At 41.4% G+C, this 24,500-nt stretch overlaps 1 protein-coding gene across 1 annotated transcript in view; it reads left to right on the top strand.

The window, feature by feature from the left end:
- Positions 1-3,165: 3,165 nt before the first annotated feature.
- Positions 3,166-24,500, top strand: part of CDC73 (cell division cycle 73) — a 102,347-nt gene continuing 81,012 nt past the window's right edge. Inside the window, exons 1-8 of the mRNA XM_059854487.1 lie at positions 3,166-3,343; positions 8,682-8,787; positions 9,766-9,835; positions 10,860-10,922; positions 11,010-11,062; positions 11,463-11,551; positions 12,931-13,147; positions 23,326-23,424. Of these exons, the coding sequence (XP_059710470.1) occupies positions 3,213-3,343; positions 8,682-8,787; positions 9,766-9,835; positions 10,860-10,922; positions 11,010-11,062; positions 11,463-11,551; positions 12,931-13,147; positions 23,326-23,424 (828 nt within the window). The 5' untranslated portion in view covers positions 3,166-3,212. The remainder of the gene's footprint in view (positions 3,344-8,681; positions 8,788-9,765; positions 9,836-10,859; positions 10,923-11,009; positions 11,063-11,462; positions 11,552-12,930; positions 13,148-23,325; positions 23,425-24,500) is intronic.

Raw genomic sequence — 24,500 nt, 5'->3', positions numbered from 1 at the left:
CAGGTATCTAATGCCACATGAAAATAGTTTCACATCAAATCCTGATTCAATGCTATAAATGCTGGCTAATTATGTCCCTATGATCCCCAAAGCAAACTGTGGGAACTATTTTGTAAACTCCCAGTAAAAACTTGTAATGAAAGTGTCACATTAGGAGTGAACCCACTATATTTTTGCATTAAATTTGGCAGAAAATCATCCCCCTTGGCAGTCCAGCTGCTCCTCAGATATCAGAGGGGCTGGGACAGCTGGGTTTAGCTTCTGAGCCATGGCCAGTTCAGCAGCAGACGTGCAGAGCTGGTGTGGCACTGGAAAGAGATGACCTTTGGAGTTCCTTCCAGCCCAGCCCACCCTGTGGTTCTGTGCTGATGGTGAGTACCCTGTGTGCAGAAGTGTGTGTGAAATATGAACCATCCAGCCAGCCACAAGCACAGTCAGGTGGGAGATGCCAGTGCAGCAGTAAGAGTATGATCACAAACACAGGAAATTGGCTCTCTGAATTTCCCGAGCGAGCACCCGCTATTGCCGAGCCCTGGGGTCTTACCCAGTAGGTGTCCCTGTGGGGAGGAGAAAGGCAGAGCCCTCTGACAGTGCCAGGAATCAGAGATGGAGGCTCCTCCGACCTCCCTTACCACTACAGCTGTATTTATATTGTTTCCAGTGAGTGACAGGAGAAGGTGAAGTTGTGGCTGACATAATTTCCTGTTTAAGTGGAGTTTGATTTTAGTCATGAGCATACACGGGGGTACTGACACAAAGCTGGGTCATTCCTCTGGCTTCGCTCCTGCTACCTGCATTGTTCCTGCCAGAGCATGACCACAGCACCTCTGTGCTGCTCCATCCTTTGTTTCACATCTGCATTGATTTCAGCAGGGCGAGACCAACTCACTCCCTGCTGCTCCCTGCCTTGTTCCCTCCTCCCAGAGCAGCATGCCCAGCTCCCGCAGGGATCCCGCTCCTGAGGCTGCAGGCAGCCTGTCCCTGCTAACTACTGCCAGTGCACACACCCCTTCCCTTCCCTTCCCTTCCCTTCCCTTCCCTTCCCTTCCCTTCCCTTCCCTTCCCTTCCCTTCCCTTCCCTTCCCTTCCCTTCCCTTCCCTTCCCTTCCCTTCCCTTCCCTTCCCTTCCCTTCCCTTCCCTTCCCTTCCCTTCCCTTCCCTTCCCTTCCCTTCCCTTCCCTTCCCTTCCCTTCCCTTCCCTTCCCTTCCCTTCCCTTCCCTTCCCTTCCCTTCCCTTCCCTTCCCTTCCCTTCCCTTCCCTTCCCTTCCCTTCCCTTCCCTTCCCTTCCCTTCCCTTCCCTTCCCTTCCCTTCCCTTCCCTTCCCTTCCCTTCCCTTCCCTTCCCTTCCCTTCCCTTCCCTTCCCTTCCCTTCCCTTCCCTTCCCTTCCCTTCCCTTCCCTTCCCTTCCCTTCCCTTCCCTTCCCTTCCCTTCCCTTCCCTTCCCTTCCCTTCCCTTCCCTTCCCTTCCCTTCCCTTCCCTTCCCTTCCCTTCCCTTCCCTTCCCTTCCCTTCCCTTCCCTTCCCTTCCCTTCCCTTCCCTTCCCTTCCCTTCCCTTCCCTTCCCTTCCCTTCCCTTCCCTTCCCTTCCCTTCCCTTCCCTTCCCTTCCCTTCCCTTCCCTTCCCTTCCCTTCCCTTCCCTTCCCTTCCCTTCCCTTCCCTTCCCTAACCTAACCTAACCTAACCTAACCTAACCTAACCTAACCTTCCCGAAACCTTCCCTAACCTTCCCGAAACCTTCCCTTCCCGAAACCTTCCCAAAACCTTCCCTTCCCTTCCCGAAACCTCCCCTCCCCATTTTCCTCAATGAAGACAGCCTTAAGTGAAAAAGGAAAGCAGAATGACAAAGTTTTCTGGAAACCTGAAAATAAATCTCTTTGCAGCGGACTGTGTGCACCATTCCCTGCTCCCTGAGCAGCAGAATGGAGCAGAATTGAAATGAGGGCTTTTTGGTGTCATTGTATCTCAGTGACTGTGTCTCACTGCAAAGAGGTATTCCTTGTGGTGCAGCAGATGTACAGGATGTGTTTCTGAAGAGGTGGCACTGGTTTAGGGGATACTGGGGGTTTGGGTGAGGCATGGAAATGGGGCTTTGCCTGCAGGAAGCGTTTCAAGTCCTGATCCAATTTTCATGGGCTGTAGCTCCAGTCATAATCCCAAATCCAGTTCAGGAAATGATATTGTTGATTCATTATGCCTTTGTCTTCTAAACACATAAATATTACTCTATACCCACTGACAAATAAATATTGGCAGTGATTGGCATAATTCACCATGTTACTGGGTGTTGTAGTGCATATTTGCGTGCTAGACTATTTTAATACCCTATCTGAAATGTTTTAAATACACTTGTGGTGCTCTGCATGTTGTTGTTCTGACACAGATGGGGATATCGCTTAGATATTGAAACAGGGAATTCTATAGGCTGTTGGCTTTTTGTCTGTTTTGTCAGTCTCAGCACATGTTACTTACAAAAAGAAAAATGACCCAATTCTGCCTTTTGCAAATTTAAGTTGGTATCATGTTTTTTGCCAGTGTTGGAGAGTGTTAGGAAAATTCTGAGCATCAGAGGTTAGAATAGTTCATGATGAGAGCTTGTTTTGGGGTCTCAAATCCTGCAATCAGGATTCCCCAGGGGGTACCAGTTTGTTTGGTTCTGCCGGGAGCCATTAGCACCCCCAAATCCATGCCAGCACCCCTAAAACCCCGTTAACACCATCAACCCCCTTCCAGCGCCCTCTAAAACCTCTTCTCCAAGCCAAAACTCCCCGTTTCCCTGGCCCAAACCATCCCAGCGCGCCCGCGGAGCGCGGCTCAGCCCCGCACCGTGGCTCGGAGGGCACGCGGGAGCATCAAAGCTCCAGAGAAAAGAGGCACGCCGAGAAACTCAGGCAGTGATTGTGTGCAAAGCTCTATTTCCACATAAAACATAAGAAAGCTCTGCATGCTCAGGACAGAGAAAACCGCACCCGTGAAGGCGCAGAGGGGGCGCGACCGCCGTGAGGGTCAAGGGGGCGTGGTCTTCACCCCGCCAGCCCCGCCCCCTCGCGGGCGGGGGCGGGCCCACGTCGCTCCCATGGCAACGCGTCCGGCGTCGCCCCTAGTAGGCGGCGCGGCGGCGTCGGTTCAGGCATTCGCGGCGGGCAGCCCGGGGCGCGCCGGCGGGGTCCTGCGGCGGGCGGCGGCGGCCGGAGCGGTGGCGGCCGGGCGAAGATGGCGGACGTGCTGAGCGTGCTGCGGCAGTACAACACGCAGAAGAAGGAGATCGTGGTCAAGGGCGACGAGGTGATCTTCGGAGAGTTCTCCTGGCCCAAAAACGTCAAGACCAACTATGTCATCTGGGGGTGAGCGACGCGGCCGGGGCAAGGGGCGGGTGGGGGGAGAAGTTGCCCCGAAGTTGCGCCCGGGCAGCGGGGACGGGGGTGCCGCCGTCCTTGGCGCCCCCGGCGCTCCGCGGGTGGCGGGGCGGACGGGGTCGGGCGGGCTGGTGCCGCTCCCCGCAGGGCCTCGGGGCCCCGGCGCCCTGCCCGGCTGTCCCGCGGGCGATCCCCGTGCCCTGGCAGCCCGGCGGGGCAGGCTGCGCTCGCCGCTCCCTTCGGGAACGTTCCCGGCTCCTGCCCCGGCCCGGGAGAGCCGCGCAGCTGGGGCCGGGCCGTTCCTCCGCTCTCGGCGCTCCCGTCCGTGCCGCCCGCGGGGCCGCGTCCTGCAGACTCATGCGATGAGATGGCAGCAGGCAGCTGCTCCCAAGTTTTTCCGGGTGTTTGGTGAAATAGACGCGTTATGTTGTTGCTCGGACAACGCTCTCAGGCGCACGGTGGGATCCTTGGGGTGTTTTGCGCGGGGCCGGGAGTTGCAGTCGGTGAACCCGATGGGTCCCTTCCCTCTCAGCACAGGCTGTGGTTCTGTCTCGGGCTGTCGGGGCTGCTCCTTTGGCAAAGCACCAGGACGAGGGCAGCGAGGCCCGGACCGCCGCTGCCTCTGATGAGCTGTGCAGGTGCTCTGCCCCCACCTGAGGCCTCTTCCTGGGCAGGACCTAGTGCAGGCTGTTCCCTAGCTGGTCTTATCGTAATAAACAAGTAGAGAGAGTGTTTGTGTGGCTTCAGTGATTGTAGTAGATAAAATGCCTGGGTTTAGAAAGCCTCTAGAAAATGAAGGGTCTTACCTGTTGAATTTTCCTAGTGTAGCATGGGTTGCTTATATTGCAAAGGAGCTGTTTTCCTTTCCTCAGAATTTAGCAGCTGCTTGCTTCTTAACGTCCTCACTAGAAGGGTTCCAATGAATCTTTTTTGAACTTACAAGGGAAAAATGCTTCTTTTTAAAGCTCAGGTACTGATCAAAGAGGACATGTTATCCTGTGAACTTTTGTGGAAGAGCAGAATTCTCACAAAACCCTGAACTTGTAGTTAAGTCTGACCAGGAATTATTAATTTTTCCCCTCATAATTATGATATGAATATTACTAGCCTTAGATTGAGAGAGAGAAAGGAATTAAGCCTACTTGCTTATCTTCACTTGTCGGTGGACTTTTCATAGTTGATTTTACTTTGCATCTTATATATTACTAGAAATCTGCTTTTTCATTACCTGTTTCAAGCTTTCAAAAACTAATTTTGGAGTTATTTGTGTTTCCTGGCTGAGTGGGGGATACTGGTATGTAGACTGAAGAGGAAGAAAAATATTTGGACAAGCAGCTAGAAGTCTTAGCTGTATTTTTGCTAAGAGATGTGATTTCCTTGCTACTTTTCCCAAGTGGTAACAAGTAGTGGTTAAGTAGACAAACAAGTTTGATTGCCCTTCTGCAGGGAACAAGAAAGTGATATGCCAGCCCTGTCTTATTGCTCGGGAGAGTTTGGATTAGACCCAGAAATTTTTACCAAAACCCTAAAAGCAGCTGGGGAGCAAACTTTGCTATGTACAGCCAGGCAGCTTTATCTTCCTGATCAAGAAGGATGTGTGGGTGAACAGAGGATTCTCTGAGCACAGCAGCAGCTCCTGCCAGAGCTGTGAGTGCTCACCTCCTGGGCTATGTGTGTGCTGGAATTTGAGTTTGTTTTTTTTTTTTTCTTTGGATCTTGGTTTAGACCAGTGGTTTCTGAGCTTTTGATAGGATCAGACTCAGCTCTCAGTTCACAGCATTTCTTGTCAACCACTGTGGCATTTTGCATGTCTCAGCTTTGCATTGAAGACACTGTAAAAATGAGACCAGTTCTGCAAGCCATGCTCAGTAGCTTGAACACCACACTGGAAGAGCTGCTAATTTAGGTAATTGCTCCACTCAGGAGGGACATTCTCAAAAACTTTCAAGATTCAAACCCTGTTAATTCAGGTCACTTGACGGGATCCAAATTATGCTTGCACTGAGCAGGTGTTGGGGGCTTAATCTTTCACAGAGCAAATCTCGAGTTCTGTTTTAGGTGTCCCCAGCACGGTTGCTGTAATTGCATCTCCAGCCTGAAGAGCGTAATGCCAGGCTGAAGAGCAGCAGTGGCATTTGTCCCTGCTAGAATTAGAAGTAGTCCCAGGAGACATTTAGCTGTGGCTCCTCAAGCAGCTTAGCTGGCAGAAGTCAGCAGAGCTGCCCTGCATCGCTTCTCTCTCTCTAGCACAAGTGTCACCCCAACAGGGAATTGGGCTGAGGAATCAAGCCAAGTTAAAGGTAACCTGGAGGGAAAAAAAAGTGTGGGGGAAAGCAACTTTAATCCAGTTTAGTTTCCAGATAATAATTACAGGGATGCTCCTGCTGGCACATGAAAAAGGCTAGGTGGTCTGAGATGAAGTGGTTTGTGTGTTTTGACCTATGGGCCCTGAAGAGTGATTAATGAATCTGTTGCAAAACCGAAGGAAAGAATCAATCTACCAGAGAAATTTATTGCTTTGATTGCCTAGCCAAGGGGATTGGATATGCAGCTGAGTTTCCAAACAGTGAGCAGCTGGACGTGGTGTATTGTCAGTTGTGTGATACTCAGCCTGCTTTGTCTTGTGTTTTAAAGATTTCTGCTTGGTTTTGCGGATGAGACACGGGTCCTTAGTACCTCTGTAAAACTTCAGGCTTTGAAACAGGAAAGAGGAAATAAAGCTGTTAAAAATGAATAAATTCCTGGTTCCCACAGGTGGAAAGTGAATGGATGAGAAAGAAGTAAGTTTCTGGTGTTAAAAATGAGCAGGTGAAACTTGGTCTCTCCTATGACATAAAGATTTTCTCCATTTTTAAACTGGAGTTTATTTTGTAAGAGATGCAACTGTTCCTTATATTTTTGCTTTAATGATTGTTACTGGGTTTGTTGAGGTCTGCCCCCTAAGATTTTAATTTTTTTCTTAAGTAATTTATGCCATAACTGAATATGGGAAATAACAGAATTAATTTCTATTTCTACTTTGGATGTTTGTAAATTGAATGAGGCAAGCTACCCTCAGATCTGCCTGGTTTTAGTTCTCTGTTTATTTAGCAGGAGCACACACTGATGTTGAAATGTTAGTTTAGGCTTAGGTTTTCTCCTTGTGTGCAACTGCTTGTCCGTCTGATGATTTCCTATTAATGTGCAATATCTTGTGCTCCTAATAAAACACCTCTTAGAGCCATAATGAGCATGGGGAATTCTTGTGTGTGTGGTTGAAGTGATGAAGTACCAGCTGTGCCCTGCTGAGCTTTGGCAATGCCTGTGCCTTTGTAACACTGTATTGTTTCAATTAATAGATAATGGTCCAGTATTTGTTTGTTTTTATATTTTGTCATTTCTTGCTAAATATTGTAAAGCTTGACTAGATGACCAACTGGACTTTTCTGTCATGCTCAGTGCATATGGCACACTTCAAAGAAATAATGAGTGATTCTGAACTAAGACAATCTGAAGTGTTTGTTTTAAAATGAAGTGACAGCTGTATCATGTGACATCATGGCTTTGCTTCGGAGCCAAGCCTGTGTAGAGGAAGCTTTTGTTTCTGCTAGTGCTTCCAGTGTGTTTAGATACCACCTTATCAAAGATCCTTACTGCTCTGCTGCTTGTTCAAACAGTTCCTTGCTGAGGAATCCAGTTCTGGTGGCTGCCTGTAGAACCAAATTTTGGCTTCTTAGCAGTTGAAAGAAAAATCCTGTGTGTCTACTCCTTTTCCTCTGCAGCAACAAAAAGTGCAGGCACCCTCCAGCTCAAGCAGACCAAGTTTTTGGAGGAAAGGGGCAGTGGTAAGAGAGACCCTTTATTCTGCAGTTTTGGTATCCTGAATCCCTTTTCTTTGCATGTTATTCTTACATTGTTTCTCTCAGGCAACATTGTGAAGGTGAGGTTTTGAACTTTAGTGCTGATAATAAGTTCTGAACAGGTTGTTGGGCACTCTTAGCTAATGTCAGAGAAATAATGACAAGCAAAGCAGTAGGTGGCATTAAATCCACAGTACTGAGAAAACAGACTTACACCTCTGTTGGTTTAGTAGATTTTGTGTGGCTCTTTCAGGCTCCATAAAGTTGTGACTGAGTATTTATTTCCTCTCCCTTCCCCCAGTGAGGTTGGCATTTCTGTGGTGTGTGTTTTGGTGCTGATGATGAGCCATGAGTAAAGCCACTGTACTTAGAGAGAAAACTTGTTCAATGAAAGGCTTTCTTCCTGAAATCCCTTGTTTGTTGAAAATTGTCTACCAGTCTTAAATTTACAGCTTTGGGCTCGTTTTGTGGTGGCTTTTCTTCCTCAGGCTCTAAGGTGAGCCAGCTGGTCAGGGACAGGGGCTGGGCAATGTGGAGGAGCCCTGTCCTTCCTGGAGCTGGGGTTTGACATGTCCCAAAGTGGAGGTGGGCAGCGGAATTGCTGCCCTTGCTGCTTTCCTGGCTGCCAGGGCTGTTTCTCAGAGCACTGTGAGCGTTTAGGGAATAGGGGTTTTTGAAACATGGACAGGCAATGCTTCCCCTACAAAATCTTGTAGTAACAGCATAATGGGTGAGAGGGGGGAATTCTGTTCAATGTACATGGAGCCAAGCTGAGCCAGGCATTTATTTGGCCTTGTTTGGTCTGTTTTTTTTTTTTTTTTTTGGGTTGTTTTTTTTTTTTTGTGAATAGTTACACAGAACAAGTTCCCTTTTAGACTTCAGAGCTGTATCTTTGAAACAGGCTGTTTGAAAGTTCAGATTGAACTTGATGCAGTTGTGTTGCTCTGATGTGGTCTGACTTCAGTATGGGAGCTCACTGTGATTTTGTATCCTTCAGCATTTTGCTGGTTTTTTTCTGTGCAATTAGTTTGTAGTCACTCCTTATTTTAATCTTTTGGCACAGTTTTGAGCCCTTTGCTCCCTAGACTTTGTGGAATTTATATGTCCCAAGTTCACACTGTGCTTTCTCCAGTGCTGAGCATTCTGGCCTGTTGTACCTGAAGATGATGTAATGCTTTATTTTTTTTGCAGCTCAGTTCTGTTTGTCTGGCTGTCTCAAATGTGATAGACAGTTCCTTTTTGGCTTATTTTGGGAAGGTTTTTTAAATAATTCGTTCAGTAAAGAGGCTGCAGGAACTCATCTCCCTCACCTGTGATTTTTAGCACAATTGAGAGCTCATTAATTTGGCAATAGCCTAATAATAATAATAATAGTAACAACTTGCTTTTTAAACTGTCATCTGGAAAGAAGAGACCTTTTCTAAAAGAGGGTGTGCTTGAGACAGAGATGGAGAAATTAAATGCTACAACCTTTTCTTGTGTTACAGGACAGGGAAAGAGGGCCAGCCCAGGGAATACTACACTTTGGATTCTATCTTGTTCCTGCTCAACAATGTGCACCTTTCCCATCCTGTGTATGTCCGTCGCGCTGCAGTAAGTAGACCATACAAAATGTGATTTTTGTCTTGTGATGGTGAATATGTGTGTAGTTGTTTTCAGGGAAGGATAAATGCACTTGTGTGTATGAATTTGGCCAGGGAAAGTGAGAATGAGAGGCAGCAGAGTGTGTGTGAGTGTTTAAAAACCATCACCTCTGCAGAAGGATCACATGACGAGTCCTGTCAGGGTGGAGTTTTTTTCTTGACAATTCACTTCCTAACAGATTATCCCTTCAAACCAGCAAGAGTTTGTTAACCAATTATTAACAGTAATGGCAGCATTTATCATGATAGTCTATGGACATGGTTTTTTCCAGCACTAAACTATTTGAGGAGTACTTATGTCCATCTGTCGAGTGGAGTGATCCCAATCTAGAGGATTCTTTGATGCCTTAGATGGCAGGGATGTCCAGAATGGAGAAAAGCAGAACAGCTTTGGAGTGGACTTGGAAGTACTTTTTTTAATTGGAATCCAATTAAAAAAATTACTGGTTAAGCCCTACAAATAAAGATAAAGGAATTTTTTTCAAGTCCTTTTAATTTCTGTTTGAGTGTTTTCTATGAGGATGCTCTTCATCTTTCCTTGTGCTTCATTGTTACCTGAGACAGCAGTGCTGTGTTGGAACAACACAATTGAGATACATGATTTCCATGTATCAACACAGACTCCTGGCAGGGAAGTGTTTGTGTGTGTGGTAAAAGCTAGTTCTTGATCTTATTTGCAAGTTTGAAGGGAAGGAGGAAAAAGGCTGCCCACTCTTTCAGTTTCATAGCAAGCTGTAAGTTTAATTTTGTGTAGCTGAACATCCTCTAGGATGTGATTGCGCTTTAAGCTTGATGGTTAAGCTTCCTTGGGTGGCAGGACACATGGTCATGTCTTGGTGTGAGTGAGTATTTTTCAGTAAAAGCGAAAAATCTTCGGTGAGTCTCTGTGAGGGAAGAACAGTTAATGTCACATCTGCTGTCTTTTCAGACTGAAAACATTCCTGTGGTAAGAAGACCTGATAGGAAAGACTTGCTTGCATACCTAAATGGGGAAACATGTGAGTGATGTGTTCTTTTGACTTGGACACACAGTGCTCTTTACTGCTTCATATTCATGGCACAAGTGAGGGCTAGGAGGGGAAGGTTGGGTAACAGTAGGCAGTGCATCTTAACTGAATGTGCTGAAACTTCTCAAACAGAGTTATTATTTCTTGCATTTTTAATTGTGTTCTTAAATTAACTGTTTTGCTTGGATAGGAGCTGCATTCCTACATGCATATTTAGAGATGAACATTATTATTACTATTACTATTAACCTACTCTGGTTAATAATTATGTGTTAGAATGCTTAGCATCTATGTTTGTTCCTTCTCTAGACTATGGAAAGCTTTCAGCAGTACATGGATCTTGAATGCAAGAAATGTGTAGGATGAAATCTTCAGTTTAATAAAATATATGGAATCACTGCTTTGTCAGTCTGGCAGATTTTCCTAGCACTTCATCATCTTAATTTTTTGTTAACAATAGTCAGAAAAAAGAGGTTTCTCTGAGAAAAACAGAAATATCACCTTTGTAAGATGCTCTGCTTTGTAGGTGGTCTTTAGATTTCAAGCATCCTGGAGTATGAGAATTATTTCTGTAGTATGATGAGTAAAATCACTTTTTATATATATATATTTTAAAGGGATCAGCAGGTTGTCTTTAAAAAAAAAAAAACAACAACCTAGACAAACCAGTAGATCTTGATTCTAGATTCTAACTCTCATTGTGACTCTATTTTCTTTTATTAGTGTTATATAGAGATCATAGAATCGTTGATTAATTTATGTTGGAATGGACCAGAAGAGGTCACCTGGTCCAGTCCACTTTTCAGAGAGGGGGCAAATGACCCTGAGCAACATGATTTAGCTTTACATTCAGTCAGGTTCTGACTAGTTCCACTAGTCCCGGTGTTTGACCACCTTTGCTACCTAACATGTAGAGTTTCCATTGTTGCATTTCATCTGCTGTCCTTCTTTCTTTTATATTCAAATATTATTGCAAATATTTTCTTTTTAAACTGGATGTTCTGTTTGAATGCAGCAACCTCATCAAGCATAGACAGGAGTGCTCCACTTGAAATTGGTCTTCAACGATCCACTCAAGGTACAGTTTAACTAAAAAATAACTTTGAGGTTATTTTATAAAAATATATTACAATCTTGTATTTTTAATATCCTCTTTTTCTTGTAGTTAAAAGAGCAGCAGATGAAATATTAGCAGAAGCAAAGAAACCAAGAATAGAGGTAATGACAGTGACTGTCATCAGTACAAATTATTGGTGGAGGTAAATTACGGTGTCCATCTGTTTAGGAATTCCATTGGTTACCTGTCCTTTGGTGTACAGGTAACATGGGAGTGGGAACTGGAAGGGATTAGAATTTCATGGGAATGGGAACTGGAAGGGATTAGAACTTCATGGGAATGGGAACTGGAAGGGGTTAGAAGTTAGACTTGAATGATTGTGGTTCTTTAGGAAACTTCAAATAGTTCTGTGCTTAATGATAGTGCCCAGATCAAAAATCATTGGAAATAAAGATTATCCTTGCAAATGTGAAGAAAATACTTCTGAATAGCTTTAATTCTAGCTGTATTTATATTTGAAAAGAGAGTGCACAAGAACTTAAACATGGCTGTTCCTCCCAGGATGAAGAGTGTGTGCGCCTGGACAAGGAGCGCTTGGCAGCTCGGCTGGAAGGACACAAAGAGGGCATCGTGCAAACAGAGCAGATCAGGTGCGATTACTGTTCCTTATGCCTAATGCTTAATTACAGGATAGAGAACAATTCTTGTGCTGTTCAAAGCAGCCAGTTGTACTTCTGTCCAGCAGCTCTCAGTGGAAATTTTCCTCTTTGATACTCTAAGTAATGTTCGAGGAGTCAGACCTTGAAACGCTTTTGACAGCGCAGACCTTGAAACGCTTATGACAGTGCAGATTTGAGGCATTTATGAGATCCATAATTATAGCTAACCACATGAAAAATATGTATTTTGAATGATTTCTTCCTGTCTCTTATAGGAATACTTAAAAGGAAGCTGTAGGGAAAAAAATCTGATTGTGGCATGGTTAGAAATCATAATAAAAAACCCCTAAAAGTATGTGTGGTTTGGTATGAACTAATAATGTGGATGCTACCTTGAGTGTATTACAACTTTGCAATGTTGCAGTGAGGATTACTATGTGTTATTTGAATTAGTTTATATTCTCTGGTTACCAGTTCTTTTAAGGCTGAATGTAAACAACTACCCCTTTAAAAAAAGTACAAGTATTTGCAGGTGGTGAGTTTCAGCTCCATGCTTGATTCTGCTGTGCACCATGTAGCAACACAAACAAGTTCCCTTCCCCATGACATAGTTATAAAGGAGAATGCTTCACAGCCAGTACTTGCATTATTTTTTTCATGTATTCTCAAAGGAAAAAAAACCCTTGTAATAGTAGATTTGGTATGGATAGTTAGTGTTGTGCAATTCAGTCTTGATCTTTTTTTCTTCAGCTCACCTGCAAAACAGTAGGGCTCACTGACAGCCCAATGCTGTGTTTACAGTTAAAAACAAACACACACAGGTGTTGCACTCTTGGACTCCAGTGAGTTCTCTGAAACCCATATTAATGTGGACAAGGTTACCACTATCTGTTGTTTGCTGACCTGCATGGTCTGAGAAGGTACCTCATCTTCCAAGGGACCAAGTCCACATAACTGCACCTCAGCCAAGATTTAGAGTAATTCTTTGAAAGCCTCAGAGTAGCCAGGGGTTGGTTGACAAAATTGTAATCCACTAAAAATAACAGGGAACTGAAATTTCGATGTTGTTATAAATGAAGATGTTAGTGCTGATGCTTTACATTTGGGTTCTTTATTTTTGTGTGGTATAGTTGGGATTTGTGGATGGTCTTTGTGTTAGTACTGTGAGTCTTTTATCACAAATTGGATTCACATGCCCTAAACAGAAATGCCAAACCTATATAATATTTCAGTGTATATATACGGTGACTGTTTTGTGGTTTATAGCACAGCCTTAAACTTTGGCAGGATGAAGTTACTCATTCACAAATTCTTTCAGAAGAATTGTTTGTGCAATAATTCAGTCTCTGCTGTTACTTTTGCTCATTTAGGTCCTTGTCTGAAGCTATGTCAGTGGAAAAAATTGCTGCTATCAAAGCCAAAATCATGGCAAAGAAAAGATCCACTATCAAAACTGATCTGGATGATGACATAACTGCTCTTAAACAGAGAAGTTTTGTTGATGCTGAAGTGGATGTAACTAGAGATATTGTCAGCAGGGAGAGAGTATGGAGGACAAGAACTACAATCTTACAAAGCACAGGCAAGGTAATGCTCTGGATATGAAGCTGGGTTTTATGATCCCTATGACAAACTGCATTTTTATTTTCTGCCTCTAATTTGTTAATCAGAGATGACAGTGGGATTATGCTCAGTGTTCCATGTAAAGGTGGGTTTGCAGGCCTGTTGGCACAGAGACAGAAGAGTTTGTCCTTATCGTGTTACAGTAAATCTAAATTGTATCACCAACTACTTGCTTCAGCCATTTAAAAGATACTAAGTAATCACCTAATTCCTTTTAACCCAAGCTGGCTCGGGCCCTGCAGGGCCTGCTGGAATGGAATGGATTAGAAACAGACCAAAATAGGGAGTAATTGATAGACAGAACAATGCAGGTACATTAAAAGCCCAGAGACCTCTACATTGTGGAAAACACCAAAGAAGTGAGGAGGAAAAATGCTGGAATGAACAAGACCAGGGAGTGTTACCATGAAGAGGTTTTTGTCCCTTGATGCTACTTTTGCACTTGGTTATATGCTATTCTGAACATGGCTGCAAGCACAGCTGACAGCTTGCTCTCTTTGGACAGTGAGGCTTTCTTTATTGCAAAGCTACTTGGCACTAAATTTCTCAAGGAAGCAGTAAGTCAATTTCTAAAAGATTTCAAAGGTCTGTTTTCCTGGGGTTATTGTCAAACTGCCTCCTTTGCCTTCACTACTTCTTTTAAGTATTGTCACAGAAAGATAATGTTTAGAAATAAATGAATTCTCAGTCTTCATTTGTCTTATTTTTAACAGTGTTTTACATAGCTCTCAACTTCCCAGTATTGTCCCAGAGCAGAATACTTTAATTCTTGAATTATTGGGTAATTACTGGGTATGTGGCACATTCCTGTGTGCCACTTACAGAGTGAGTGTTGCTTTTCTGAATCTCAGAGATTTGTAGCAGCCTTGCTGCTGAGAGCTGAGAAACTGGTTAAAGCTTTGATGTTTTAGTCATTGGGAGGATTTGTACAAAGGAATCTGTGTAGCTCTTCTTCCTTTTGTCAATCATTCATGGCATTCCTATCTCTACTTTTCTTCCAAGTGAAATTGCAAAGATAGTAGGGAAGAGATGAATGTTTTTATTGTAGTATCTCTGTAGTAAGAGTGAGATGAGGTAGTGACTTGAGCGAAACGTGACCCAGGGAGAAAGAGAAGGAACAAGAGGTGAAGTTTGTTCTTGGAGTCTAGCATGCAGTTACTGTGAGCAGCCTGATGAGTGCATGGACATAACAGCAAATCTTCTATTTCGGTTTGTGCAGGGTTGCAGGAACATTCTTGGTAGCTTGGACAGCAATCACCGAGTGTTAATGTTTATATTTTCCAACAAGTAGCAGTGAAAGTAAGTAGATAGAGAAACATCACGTGTTACTGAGGGCTGTGATTTATCCCAGAACAGCTCAGGTTTTTCATTTGTACTTGGGTTGGGAGGGTTGTTTGGTTTTTGGGTTTTTTTCTTTTTTTTCTCTATTTCAAGAACCTATGTAAAGACCTTCTTGAAAGTTGTAAAGAAACTCAGATATGTTGTCTCAGGTGAATAATTTCTTCCCTTCTTCCCTGTTCCTTTTAAGAATTTTGATCAGGGAAGCATGATACTGCTCTGCCAATGCTGTTTTGACTCTTCTATATGATACTTGAATTGCTGATGTGCCTGATTAATTCTTTTTATTGTAAATTTTCACTATCTGCTTGTTATGGGTTTATCTACAGTCTCTTGAATCTTCCTATAGTATTTAAAACCAAAATTGACTTCAACAGTGCATGCCTTTTTAATATCTAAATTCCTTTGGAACTCCTGGGTGAATGGTAACAGTGAGCACTCCTAAATGTAAATTTTGTTGTTTCTTTGCAAAAATTGCTTCAGTCCAAAGCTGCTTCTGAGGCTCTTTTCCACAGAGAAACACTCCTGTGTGTGTAGGTTTTCCCACTGTTCTCTGTAAACAAACAGCTTAAGATGCAAAAAGTACACAAAAGTAAAAGGCCACAGTAGGCCACAGTACAAAAAAAAATTCTTGACCTTTTCAGCTTACTGACAGGTTTCCTCTGCTTTTGATATGTTTGAAGAAAATATTGATTCCTCCAGCAATATGCTCCTCCAAATTCTTCATAGATGTCAAAAATATTAACTGTATTTCTGAAGCATTTACTGTTTCTCCTTTTGGACACATTTCCCAATTCTGAAGTTTGCTTTATAGAACTGTTCCAGGATGTTTTTTAAGTTTCTGGTGATGTAGTGTTCTTTTTTAACATTTTAAAAAGTTCTCATGATACTTGCGTTCTGTCCTTTTACCTGCTGCTTTTATTGCCAGCATCTTCATTGTCACTAATCTCCCCTTGCTGAAATTACAGTGACAGATATTTTCCTGGCTGTGAGGTTTTTTTTTTTTTTGTTTATGAGATTGTGTAATTTCAGTGCATTGCTGCTCCTGTTGTAGAAGGTGCTTCAGCACCTGTGTCATTCCTACTTTATTTGACCCTTAAGATTTCTGTAATGCATCACACAGGTCCCTTGTCTGCATGACCTCTCTGTTACCCTCTTTTGATCAGATGTTGTATTCATCCCTGGATGTCTTTTTCTGATTTCTGTGAGGTTTCTATTGTTTGTAAAATCAGACATTTCAGTTCACCTGTCCTCTTTTGGTTTTAAGATTTCTACATTTCCATTTATCTGCTTGCTTATTACTATGTTTTGCTTAAAACTTTTTGTCGAGTTCTTATTCCATAGTTGTCTGGATCATTATTATGGAGTTCTACCTCTTTTGGAAAGTCAGTGTTTGATTTAATTCCTAGTAGATGAATCATCCTGCTCTCTCTGTTTTAAATATTTGTTGGCTTTCCCCAAGTCTGTACTGCAGTCTTCTAAATTTTTATGAATAATGTGGCATTTTTATGTGATCACTTTTCAGAGCCAAATTGCATCTGTTTAGTATAAAGATTTTTTTCGTTTTCATAGTGACTTAATTTTAGAACTCTTTGACAGTATATACTGTTTAAAAAAATTTAATTTCAGGAAGGGTTTTGAATCCATGCATAGGCTATTTACTATTGACTTAAAATGTCAAGTTTTGCATCAGTGCTCTGCACAGGTTTCAGTTGTGTGCATGTTTTTGGATAAATGGGAGTCTGTTTTGTAAAACAAACCATTGAATACCTAGGGAAAAAAAACCTATGTTTATACTGAAATTGATTCTTTCCTTTTGCATCCTTCCTCTAGCTTTCTTTGCTAAAAATCCTTTTGTTTTTATGATCTTCTGTAGCAGGCAACAGCAATCTTTTCTGAAGGAAAAACCTCCTCATTTCATCTCTACTGTAAATGTATTTGGCACTTGAATTTTTCCCATGGGAACAAATTAAAGTAGCATTCACAGGTGTATGTGGAGAATGTGTTTTTGTCTGTGACTGCTGATGTACTTAATTTATATTTCATTATTTATTTTTAATCTCCCAGATTGCTCAGAACTATTTCGTAGATAATCAGCAAGGTAACTGAGTGGGATCTTAAAGCTGGAATCTTGGAAATGCACTAATACTGGCCTTGTGAATTTGTAACTTTTCAAAATGAATCAGTGTTCTGATATGAGCAGCTCTGAGCATTTCAGATGTTCTTTTAAAAAAAGAAAAAAAATTTTTCATCCTTTTCTTTATGGAGTGTGGTGGGTTGACCTTGGTTGAATGGATGACAGGTGCCCACCAAGCTGCTTCCCTCCTCAGCAGGATGGTTGGGAGAAAATAAGATGCAAAAAAATGTGTGGATCAAGATGAAAGCAGTTTATTAAAAACAAAGGATGTGTGGGGAAGCAAAGGAGGAAAAAAGATGTATTCTCTGCTTCCCATCAGCAGGAGGTCTCCAGGCACTTCCTGGGGGGCAGGGCTTGGGTACATTGAGCAGTTGCTCCTGAAGACAAATATTGTAACAAGAAATGCCCTCCTCCTTCTTTCTCTTAGCTTTTACTGCTGAGCAGATTCTGTGTGATGGGGAATATCCCTGGAGTCAGCTGTCCTGGCTGTCCTCTGAGATCCTGCCCAGCCCCACTGACTGGTGAGGAGTCAGCACTGCTCAGCAGCAGCCAAAACACTGGGCTGGTATCAGCACCTCTCTGCCTACCAAGGCGCAGTGCAGCACTGCCAGGGCAGCTGGGACTGAATTAACTCCGCCTCAGCCACACCCAGTTCATGGGAAAGTGCTACAGTTTATTGCTAAAACTTGAAATTTTGGCCAGCACTCTTCAGTTATCTTTTCTCACAGTTGCAAGTATATTAGAATTATATTTTCTCAAGTGAACTCCAACCCTCTGTACAAGGAAATAACATAATCCAGCCTGTCCAAAATATGGGAAGTCTTAAAGGTTGTAGCACATAACCTTTCTAAATCTCTACAGCTGAAAAGCTGAACAGTGGCTGCACACTCCTGATGTAGTGCATTGTCCAGGCAGACACATGCACACATCTGTCAGCAGCTGGCCCAGCTGCTGCTTTGGTGCATTTCTCAGCTTTTAGCAAATTTGTAAATATTTTCTCCTCCCTGGGCCTTGTATAAACCTGTTGAAGACTTTGCCAGGCATTATATGGCAATGAGTGACCTGTATGGCATGCTGACATTACTGCCTGCCTGGAGACAGTCCAGGGAAAAGCACTGAAGGAGAACCATGTGAGGTGGACAGGAGAAATTGGCATTTGAGGGATACACATTTCTAATGGAGTTAGGTGTGTGTCAAATCTAAGAATGATGGGATGTGGGCTCTTTCTGCAGGTGACTGTTTATAATGGAAAAACTATTAAGACTTGATATGGGATCAGAGTTTGTGGAGTTGAATCTCTGTAGTTTTATAACCTTTACATCATGAAATTGTATCTTTCTGTAAGTGTAACCTTGTTCCTTTAACTGTATATTACTTACAAGGTCAAGGTTGAGATGTTGAAGCAATGATCTGATTTTTTTCTTGCTGTTGCTTCTCTGTTGCAACTGGTGAATTTGATTCTCTTGCAGTGTGGCTAGTTATATTTTCCCTGTTTAATATATACAAAAGACTTAAGAAAATATTCTAAATTACAGCTTTCTTTATATAAAAATGTTCATTTTTTTTTTTCCTAATAAGGTATGAACTAAGCCTGAAGAAAATAAAATGTTTTTGTGCCTTGATCCTTACATTTATATATCCTCTGTTCTTATGTGAAAGGCTTAGACTGGGCTATTCAGCACATTTTCTTAAGTTTTGTGTTGAAAGCATAGAAATCTTATTCTGTATAACAAGTAATTTGATTAAATAAACAACTTTGTTTTTTAGGCCTTCATAGATTTTCAGCTTTTATATCTTTAGCTATTGCAGCCCTGTTGTTATCTGTACTTTGCTTTGGGAAGGTTACCTGATGCCCAGTGTATTGTTATCCATGGCACAAGATGTTAACATGGAAGGGAATAGACTTTCATAGTTCTTGACTGTGAGTTTTATGTATTCAATTCCATAATTTTGATTTGTATTTCCCTACTGTGCCACCCCCAGCTTCTGGGTATTTTTGTGTGCATGGTGAGAGAAGCCCAGAACTGAGTAGGATGATTGGAGTTTATAGCTGATCTAGCTAGAGGGGTTGGCATTTTCCTGCTGTGTGGCATTTACCTTGGATGTAACTCACAACTGCAAGTTTATCTATTACAGCATCTGAATTATTCCAGAATGTTGTTATTTTGTGGTCTTTTGTATTCTTCTACACAAGTATTAAAGAGCAGAACTGGTTTTTTTTTTCCCACATGTGTAGCTTATCTTTGTGGTGGTGATGATTTTTAGTTTTGTGTTACCACCTGCAAAATATTACTACTGCAGTTAGTACTTGCATATTTTATTTTTAAAATTAATTAATTTTCTTTATAGGTTGGATCCTTTTCAAAGTAACTACTGTGGTTGAAGTAAATGTGAGAAATCATGTTTTCAGTTAGTTTCAGTTCTTGTATTTTTGTTCTGATGACTCTTGATCATTCTTACTAGTGAAGTCACCTATGAGGAGGTTAATACTGCAGTTGTAATTAAAGTTTCAATAATTTAATTTAGCTGGAAAAAACAATTTTGAAGCAAGACTAATAGTATTTTAATCACTTTAGACAACTAAGAGGTCTGAGAGTAAAATGTTGGATTTTTTAAAAGAAATTAACTGAAAAAGCGTCTTTGTGTGGGCTCTAGGTGGCAGAATTGTCTCACATTCCTGGAGTTCACAGCCGTGAGTCTTGAATAGCAAATTGAAAAAGTGGAGGTGTGCCAGACTCAGAGCAGCTGGTGTCCTCATCAGTGCTTCAGGTGGAGCAGGAGGCTGGCTTTGGAGGGGCTGTGCACAAATGTCACAGTACAGCTTGAGTGCCCAGACTCCAGTTTATGCAGGACTGGCTTCCTTAGTAAAACTAGGAAAATGATTTTATTGCTGCCAGGCACTTCTGCAAACATTTTGAATGTAGCATTTAAAGGAAAGATGGGCCAGATTTTAAAAATAGTATTTACATTGAGCAGCAATAAATCTTGTTTTGTCTTTATGTGCCTTGAATTTGACCAAAAAATCTGTAGAATAAAGCATTATGTTTCCTGAAAGAATATTTGGGTCAGTACTCTAACATAGCTATTGAAAAATTATGTATTTTCATCTGCTGGATTCATAGGAGAAATAAACTAGGATTATGTATCAAGGGAATTGGGATTTTTGAGATTTTATGCTGTACTGAATCTTCAGGCTGTTACAGTGTTGCTGCTGTTTCACACTTGTGAATTAACATTTCAAATTAAATGTTTCAGTTGTCTTTCATATGATTTTGGTATAAAAATTTAGTGGAGATAACATAGAACAAGTGAAAATTGCACATTTTACTAAGCACATAGTCCACAAATATACAGGGAGCTCTACAGGGAGCGTAGTCTACAGCTGTACAAAGAGCAGATATTCTCACAGCTATGTTTTCAGTTCAGCTTTAGTACTACACAGTTAACTTACTGAGTGGCCCAGATGAACTTTTTTTGAAAGGAGTGTCTGATTTTTATTTTTTTCCCTTAACACTTAGTAACAAGTTCAATTTTTATCAACTTTTTTTATGGGCTCCCTAATCTGAAGCTTGATAGAGTCATCATGTGCTCTTAGTTGCTTAGCAATATAAATTCCAGTAGTATAATGTGAATTTCTTATACTACCATTGTCCTGGAAGCAGGATTACAAACACCTATTTATCCAGATGGTTAATCTAGACTCTCCTGTTGGGTCCCAGCATGGCTTGTCCAGCTCCAAAGTGTGCAGAGAGCAGTTTGAGGGGTACCATGAGTCCCTGCAGTTGGGAATTAGAGCAGGGAGGAGAGAAAATCAACTTCAAAAAAATCAACTTGGTGAACAGTTTGCACATTGAGGATACATATTCTGAAGGCATAGGAGAGTGATGCCTTAAATGATTTTTTTACTTTTTGATTTGAATGTAAGATTTAAATATGTGCTTTAATTTTAGATGTGCAAAATATTTTCTTTTAAATATACAGTTTATCACTTCGTGTTCCTTATGAGCGGTGTTTTAATTTCTGCTGTACTTTCATGAGGCCATCTCAATGCTGTTTTCATTTTTCTTGTCATGCCATATATAGGAATTACTGAGAATGTGTGATAGGAATATTGCCTTTTTGGCACAGCATCATGCCTTTCAGTCTGCCAGTGGCTGTAAAGGATTTAGCAGTATGTCTCAGCATATCAAGCAAACGTGTAAAGAAATGTAGTTGGGGCTCAATTCCTCCTTCTCCGGCCCTTCTCTTAAGTCTGGACAATGTTTACAGCATTCTGCAGCTCTTGATTTTCCTGGGATGCATGTCCAAGAAATCCTTACTGTCAGTTCAAGTAAGAATTTTTTTGAATTTACATGGTTTTTCTTAGGCTCCTCTTTTTCTGCAGTGAAACACCAGAGTGTAAATCTGATTAAAAATTGATTGCAACTTAGCTATAGGAAAGTTTTGAAGCACTGTAAGCCATACTGCGTAACAGGGTATATACTTCTACTCTTACAGGTTAGATTTTAAGGTTTTATTTTTGTCAGGTGAGTGAGATGAAGTATACTTTTCTTCAATTTTTTTCCCTCTAGAATTGTTTTCAATGCAGCTGAAACCAATGTTTATCCTTGATGATCACTATTGGAAAAATATTTGGTTATTTTTGCTAGCATGATGAAGCTGCTGTAGTGGCTAGAAGTCTTTGTTAATGAGACTTAGGATTATGGTGGGCTACAGAAATTAAAGACTGCAATTTTTAAAGAATAAATTGTGATATATTGTGATGGAAGTATTTTTATTACAAAAGAAATTTAGTTAGTGATGTGACTGCATGAAACCTTCCTCATCAGAGCAGTCTGATCTGACTGGCCCTGGGATTTCTCCACCAACATCGGCATTAAATCACCACCAGTGAGAGTAACTTGAGTTGATGTGTGTTAGTTGCTGTGTTGGCAAGGGATAGAGCATCTGTGCAGAGAAACAAATATTTTGATGTTTGGGTTTTTTCCCCCTCTTTTCTGCTCTATCCCTCAGACCAGAAGTTTTTGGTAGTAAAAGTGTTGCACTTGGTTTCACTAAGTTTAACTAAATCTAGGGCAGAAGCTAATGGATATTAATATTCTGATCTCTGAAGGGATGAACAATGAAAGCTTAGCAGTCTTCAACTCTGCAGGGCTTTACAAATCAGCAGGTACATGCAGTGCACTTGCTGCTCAATCATTTTTCTGTCACAGTAATATAATCCCATATCTCTGACCAAGCCAGTGACCAGCAAGAAGATGATGTTGGTTTGAGTGCTTGTTAAAACACTGCAGGTTTTCTCCCCTTCCAGTCATTAGTTGTGGCCCTGGGGGACTTGCATTTTCGTGCTGTGGAAAAAAGACCTCAGCAAGAACACTTCTGATTCCATGCTTATTAGTGTCTTGTTTTCAGCAGAAACAACCTTGTGGGGTTTTTTACCTGAGTTTGGTCCAGGATGTGCAATTTAAGGCTATTAGAGTCCCATGTGTTTAAAGGCCTTGGAAAAGTTCGTAATTTGAAGTTGCAACTCCCTTTAAGACTATATTAACTGTAGGTTTTATGAGTAAAATACAGATGTGAATGTTGGTTGTAACTTCCTTGTGCCTGGGAGATTTGGCTTCTGCAGGGACAGTCACTCTTAAAACATTGTTCCTCTTGTTAATTAACTCCTCCTTGTGAGTTTCTGAAGATGTAGTAGCCTTGTTTCCCAGAGACAGTGTGTGATAAAGCACAGCAATGACAAGAGTTTTGATTGATATGATGCCCAGGCCACAGACTGGGAGAAATCTGAATTTGCAGTAAAAGCTTGTAGTTTAGACTTGGGAGTACCCTTTTATAATTGATATGTGCATGGCTTGCAGCTCTTAAAAGTTTTTTTCCTTGGGATTTTTTCTGACTGAAAAGAACTTTAAGTACAGTTTTGTGTGAGTTCTTTCAGACTTTGTCAAAAGAACTGGGTTTGCTCAGGGGATGGCTTTGCCTTCATAAGTGGTTTCTGGTGGTTTTCCAGTTCCTGCCCTTAGTGGCTTGCTGTGGATTGACAAGATGTTCACTGAGGTCAAGTGAGCAGGCTTAGGGAAACTTTGCAGTACAACTCTCTAAGTGATTTCTACAAAATTCACCCCAGAAGTCTTTGTTTTGTAATTCATGTGTTTGTTTCATAATGCCAGTGGTGTTAACACCGCTTCAGTGTTAACATCCAGTACTCTGGAACACTGTTAGCATTTTGTGAGTACTTTATATTATTCTGAACCACTAAAAAAAAACCCCATAAAACTGTTTTCCCTAATTGATAAAAAGGTTTCGTTTACTGATTAAACATTAGTGAAAATTGACATTAGTAAGAGACATGGTGTACAGTTAACCCTGTACCTTAGAGGTTACAAGTGCTTTGAGAAGAGTTTGGTTTACCTTGTGACATAATGAAGCCAGTTAGGTTTAGCAGGTGTGGGCCTTGAAGGACAGGGGGTAGCAATGATGCCTTAAAACCCTGTGAATGTTTGGATCCTGTCACAGAAAAGGGGTCAGAAATGAACTATTTAGAAAATTGGTGCACCAGTTTTGGGTTTTGGTGAAATGTAAGTTAACCAAGTGGTGTCTTCACCTGGATGGTTATGTGAAATGCAGATGATCAGTAAGGTTCACAGGTACCTGATATCTTTTTCAGAACTTTGCCAAGAATATTTTTGCAATTCTTCAATCAGTTAAAGCCAGAGAAGAAGGCCGAGCACCTGAGCAAAGACCTGCACCAAACACAGCACCAACGGTAAGTGCAGGGTGTGGCTGGACACGAGGGCTGGCACACCACAAGTGAGTTCAGTGTCACTGTTACAGATACAATTTGTTTCAGTTTACTTCCAAAAAGTGCACATTTTCAAGCATAACTTCACAGCTATTCTTTGACTTCAGTTGCATTTATTGGTATTTAAAGAGTTGAATATATTAGTTTAATTAGTTCAATATGCTCTTGTTACTGAGAGATGAATCTGCTAGTGCCAGCTTCTGCATCTATCAAGCATTAGCCACATGCTGCATCTATTTGCAAAAAGTGTATTCCATGAGAGTGCTGCCATTTCAAATGAAATGTTTTGCTGCTTTTCTGACAGATAGGGTAGCAAATGTTTAAGAATCTGGAGCATGACTCATGAGTGGGAACAGCTTGAACCATCTTTCTTTTGCCTGTGATAAATCAGGACAGACTTAGAGCTGTATTGTTTACTTCTGCCCAGGTATTAGACAGGATTTGTTTAGAAGTGTGGTGTTTACTATTGTGTTCTATTAAACCTAATATATCTTTGAACATGGTGGTAGTCTGCTCTAAAAGCTGTTTAATTGTACTGTGTTTTGTTGTTGCTGCTACTGCATTTAACAAAGAACTAAATTTAAATAGCAAGATGAATTCCAACATGTAAATATTTGCTTTGTGTTGAATTTCTTAAATTGTGCATGGCTTTATTCAAATGTCCCACTCAGAATAAGTGTGAATACATAACTAAGCCATCCACAAAAAGGATTGAATTGAAATTGAGTGTGCCTCTAGATTGGTGCTTTTTAAAAACTTTTTCCCAGAATGCCTTTTTTCCCCCCTCAAAATTTGTTTTTATTTATTTTATTTAGCAAAATTTTATCTTAATCAGGCTGACAATAGAAATTTTGTGTGGCTGAAGCCCTAATCATGAATTGTCAGTTAATGATTTTTTTCATCACTAATTCTTTAAGTATAACAAAAACTCAGTAGAGATTTTAATAATGTAGTTTGTTACTGTTTGTTATTTCAGTTTTGCCTCAGGTTATTCTCTTTGCATTCAGTACTAAAGTGTTTCTGTAAGACTGTAAGTGGAT

Source organism: Haemorhous mexicanus, chromosome 9 (genome assembly GCF_027477595.1).
Source record: "Haemorhous mexicanus isolate bHaeMex1 chromosome 9, bHaeMex1.pri, whole genome shotgun sequence".
In the NCBI taxonomy this organism is placed as follows: Eukaryota; Metazoa; Chordata; class Aves; order Passeriformes; family Fringillidae; genus Haemorhous; species Haemorhous mexicanus.
The sequence above is the reverse complement of the archived record's forward strand: the minus strand, read 5'-3'. Positions and strand labels throughout refer to the sequence as shown.